The 4822-nt window shown below is 36.5% G+C and overlaps 1 protein-coding gene across 1 annotated transcript; it reads right to left on the bottom strand.

Annotated features, from left to right (window-relative positions):
- Positions 1-475: 475 nt before the first annotated feature.
- timm22 (translocase of inner mitochondrial membrane 22 homolog (yeast)) lies at positions 476-4068 on the bottom strand. Its single transcript, XM_037687446.1, has 4 exons — positions 3827-4068; positions 3177-3373; positions 2610-2682; positions 476-1210 (listed from the first exon to the last, which is right to left on the bottom strand). The coding sequence occupies exons 1-4, from the start codon at positions 4059-4061 to the stop codon at positions 1134-1136; spliced, it is 582 nt and encodes a 193-aa protein (XP_037543374.1). The 5' UTR covers positions 4062-4068; the 3' UTR covers positions 476-1133.
- Between the last annotated feature and the right edge of the window lie 754 nt (positions 4069-4822).

Raw genomic sequence — 4822 nt, 5'->3', positions numbered from 1 at the left:
CCATGGTAATCTAAACAAGCTCAAACTCGGCCTCTGTTACCATGGTAATCTAAACAAGCTCAAACTCTGCCTCTGTTACCATGGAGATATCTCCAGGCTCAAAGAAATCATCTTCTGTGATCCTGAAAACACAAACTCGTCCCCGGCACTGAACTGTTGACCTGAGTTTGTAGTCCAGCTCTCTGGTAATCCACTGACCAGACATTAGAATCTCATGAGACCTGAACTTCTTTTAAACAGACGCTTGATATATCTTTGTATGTTCTACTATTTTAAGTCATGTTCATTCCTTCTTGTTTCTGTAAGCAAGATCTGTATCATTGTAGCTACAAGATCGGCCTGTATTTAAAAACAGAGGGCAGATAATTTAAGATGTTTTCAACCTTTGTGGTTCAAAATGTTTTGTTGTTAAACAAGTTGAGCGCAGTGAGATGGTCTGAACTGAAATGACAAGTTATTCTCTTTGTGTTTTAAATATGTGTGGACGTCTTTATTTTCTTATTGCAAATTAAATTGTGAGGCTTAAAAAAAACTTGTCCTTTGTGCACTGCAGAGATGCCCTCCTGCTGTAAGAAAATGTAACTAAGTTTTACTCAAAGTAAAATTTTATTCACTTTACTGTTGCTTGTGTAGATTATTTTAGTACTCTTTCCACTCTTCAGCCTTAATGCACCTTACAAGAGTATAACACCTGGTACAGTCTTTGCAGTGCACACACACCCTCAAAGGACAGCCTCACGTGTAAGAACAGTGAACTTGTGGACATGAACATTACAAAGTAAAACTAAAACATGTCAAAGCAAAGGTTAAAAAAAATTTTAATTAAATAATCTTGAGGATTATAGCTTGCTAAATCATACCAATATTCTTAATCCAGGTAGCAGTTGTCAGAGACAAACAAGGTGACCGTTATTCTTTTATCTCATTGATATGACGTGGATGTCAAAGTATTCGCTGCTCCACATAGAAAAGGATAGAGATGCAGAACAGACTTCTTCAGTTCACCGTGGTGTCGGTGAACATCCCAGTCACATTAACAACACCCATCGTTGATCCTTTTTGTACACTGGGCTTTGCACAGTGAGTCCACCTGTGAAACCAAGTTCTTGTCCTTAAAGTCCATCCTTAGTCCTTCATCGTAAATAATATTCAATGGCAGCAGAGAATGCAGCAAAGCCTCCACATCCGAGGACCCCAGCTTTCAGACCAGCTACAAAAAAAAAAAAAGATGATAAATACAGTACTTTTAGTATAAACAGTAAATGTTCTGTACTTATACAGCACCTTTCTATCTAATAAAGATACTCAAAGTGCTTTACAACACAATCTGTGCCCTCATTTACCTCCACATACACACTCATGCAGCTCTCTATATCTCTGAAGATAATCAAACAAATAATTCTAAAGAGACTAATCAGAGCTTTTTAAATGGGACTAATGGGACACACATCAGAAGCAATGAGGGGTTCAGTGTCTTGCTTAGGGACATGTGACTGCATGTAGTGGAATTGAACCCCTAACTCTCCCATTGGAGGACGACTGTTCTAACTACTCAGCCACAGCTGCCCCCTCACCTATTTAAGACATGACTTAAAACTTTCCTTGTTGATAAATCCCAGTTTGTGTTGGTTTAGGTTGATCTGTTATAGACTGTTATAAGGACACACAGACAACATGTCTGACGTCTTTACTCTCCATGTTTGTATTTGTAATTATAGCTGCAGTTAAGTTTGTGTTCTTTTTTCTCTACATAGAAATTATTCGTGGTCCAATGTTCCGGTGGTTGTCTGCCCGTCTGTCCTTCCTATCAGCTCAATCCCCATTCGGCCGTGGCAGCTTGTTGCCCATCCTGAGCCCAGTTCTGTTGGACTGTTCCTTCTGTTAAAAAGGAGTCATTTCTCTCCACTGTCGCCCATTCACCGTGCTTGAACCAAAGTGAAAATTCACTGTAATCTGTTAGTTTATTTAGATGTGCAACTTTGTACTAAATGTCATTTTTTTAAAGCTACTGAATTTGACTATATTGTGTTAAAACTGGAACTACATGAATCATAAACCAAAAAAGTCCATGCTCAATAATCCAGGTATACAATCCAACAATTTTCAGTCAGGTCATCCAGATGTCCAGATGACCTGACTAAAAGTTGTTGGAATGTATACCTGGATTATTGAGCGTGTACTTTTTTGGTTTTGAACCAGTTTGACATGACTGTCGACGAGGAAGAGGGCTGGCACAAGAGGAGGGGGCGTGCCAAAGAGACCATCTTAGCACCAACATTACTGGTTTGTTCCACTTTGGAGTAAGCTGTTTGGGGAAAGAATCAGTTTTATGTTGTGCGTTTTCTTGACTGATGAAGCCTTCTGGATGGAAGGTGAAACGTTTTAGAAAAAAAAAAAAGAAACTGTCCAGATGACCTGACTGAAAATTGTTGGATTCATGAATCATACATTTTTGTATTTCTGTTTGGACTGAATTAGAATGCATGAAATTTAATACGAACTGGACCCATTTGTTTTGTACAGTGACCTGAGATGACTTTTGCTGTGAGTTGCTACCATGGTATATAAATTAATTTAAGTGAATTGAATTAGAAAAAAAAATTACATACCACGAAAGCCTATAGCTCCTCCAGTGACACAACCACTGTACACTGCATTCTTCCAGTCAGATACACCTCTGTGCTGCAAAAAAATAAGAAAAACAATTAAGTATTTGTCCATTGGAGGAGAAGAACACATTTCAGGTACAAAGGAGTTTAAGAGTTACATGCACATAACATTTTAAAAATGTTTTGGTGTAATATTCAGCTGCAGAGGGCATCATAAGACCTCTCTGAGGAAGTTAAAAACAAGATTTCTCACAAGTATGTTAGTGTGTGGGGTATCTGCAAATCATTTACTCTAAACTTGATGAAAATAAAACATGAAAACCCATCACATTAGTCAAACAAAATGGTTAATGTTTATCTTTTTAAACTTCACCTTGAATTTGACCAGAAACACTACAAAAAGGGCTGCATTGGTGTTAGGAAACTGAGGAGATCAAATATTTCTAATTTGTTCTGTGTTTTTAAATCCAAAATTTATAAAACGTTCAATGTTTCTGGGAAACATCAAAATCAATAAAGATGTTCCAGTTAAAAGTAGTGACAGTTACATAGAAGTGTGTGCCTTACTGATTCTATGATGCATTCTGTGCAGGAAAACATGGCGCCTACAATGGCAAAGTTCTTGGCGTAAGACATCCCCCTCTGACCCATGTCTTTAAGGACTTCTCGAGCTGTTGGAGTTCTGAGCGGATCTTTGGGGTCAAAGCCAACGTTGGTATCAATACCAGCTGTGAACACACCGAAGGCTCCTCCAAGGACAAATCCTGGAAAAAGATAAAACATCATTAACAGTTTTAAAATAAACAAACCACTAGTATATTTACTGATGTCAAGAAAAAAACACCATACCAACAATACAGATGAGTTGGTATGGTGTTTGGTGGTAATACAGATAGCTTTAAACTTAAGTAGATGTGTAGAGGAAAGTAGATGTGTTTATTTGTCTCACTGCGAGCATAAGAGTTTTAAACAAGAAAATGTAATAAAACAAAAACGTCCATACTCGAAAATAGACAATAAAAATAGTAAATAAATATACTGTTTGAATTTAATCAACATACAAAACAGGAAGGAGGTTCGGGTTTCAGTCTGAAAAGAAAAATATCATCAAAGCTACTAAATAAATGTGATTTATTTGGCTAGATACTGACTTTAAAACGATCTTTAACTGTATGTCACAAACAGGCAAAGATAGACAAGTTGTTTTAGCTGATTACCTCCTACACAGGCCAGGGTGGTCTTGAAGGCGCAGCTCTCCATTCCCCTCTCGATCATTTTCTGCTCGTTGCTTTTCTGAGGCATCGGCAGACCCCCCATCACCGAGGGGTTCAGCTCTTTTACGGGCCTTTTGTTGCCTATAAGATGGTCCAGAACCATACTGTACTGAATGCTTGGACTTTCCATACTCGAGTCAGAAGCAGAAGCGTTTGCAGCACCACTGGAAGCCGCCATGTTTCTCAATGACACTGATCTACGTAAGTGTAGTTTAAATTTACTTGACTGCAGATTCGTTACATTACGCTGCGAGCGGAAGTTTTTTAAATTAGTGTAATAAAATTATTTGACTTAATACTTTGTTATAACAAGTTATTTGTTACCAAATAAAATATTGTTAAAATGTTTTTCTTTTAAATATCTTGTTTTTAGCTAGAAATATATTTCGTGTCAGTACATTCGAAACAAAAGTGACCCTTGAAAAACTTTATTGACAATAAAGTCCATGCTCAATAATCCAGGTAAACGATCCAACATTTTTCAGTCAGGATATTTATTGACAACGTTTGGACAACACAAGCCTGCGTACAAATGAATGTAGAAATATTTCAAAGGAACTTTTTTAATAGCTTTTAGATTCATAATAATTATACAGATTGGAAATTTAAATTTTTTTGACAAAACTGTTAACAAATCCGCTGAAAAAAATCACTTACATTTACCCTTTTTACCCAAAAATAAGACCGTGTCAAAGATGTTTGAATAAGATCTTAGATTGTAATAGCATATTGTTGTATGTGTATTTTGTTACATTAATTAATGTGGTAATCAAAAGAATATCCCAGTCATATATTTTTGTCAACCGTGCTAAATCACTGACATTGTGAACAAAGGCAAATAAAAACAGGAATCGATTTTTATTTGTCAATTTCACAATCAATAAAAGTTAACATCTATCTATCTATCTATCTATCTATCTATCTATCTATCTATCTATC

The sequence above is a fragment of the Nematolebias whitei genome, chromosome 14 (genome assembly GCF_014905685.2).
Source record: "Nematolebias whitei isolate Nwh7 chromosome 14, NemWhi1, whole genome shotgun sequence".
NCBI classification, from domain to species: Eukaryota; Metazoa; Chordata; class Actinopteri; order Cyprinodontiformes; family Rivulidae; genus Nematolebias; species Nematolebias whitei.
This window is presented reverse-complemented; position numbering and strand designations above follow the sequence as displayed.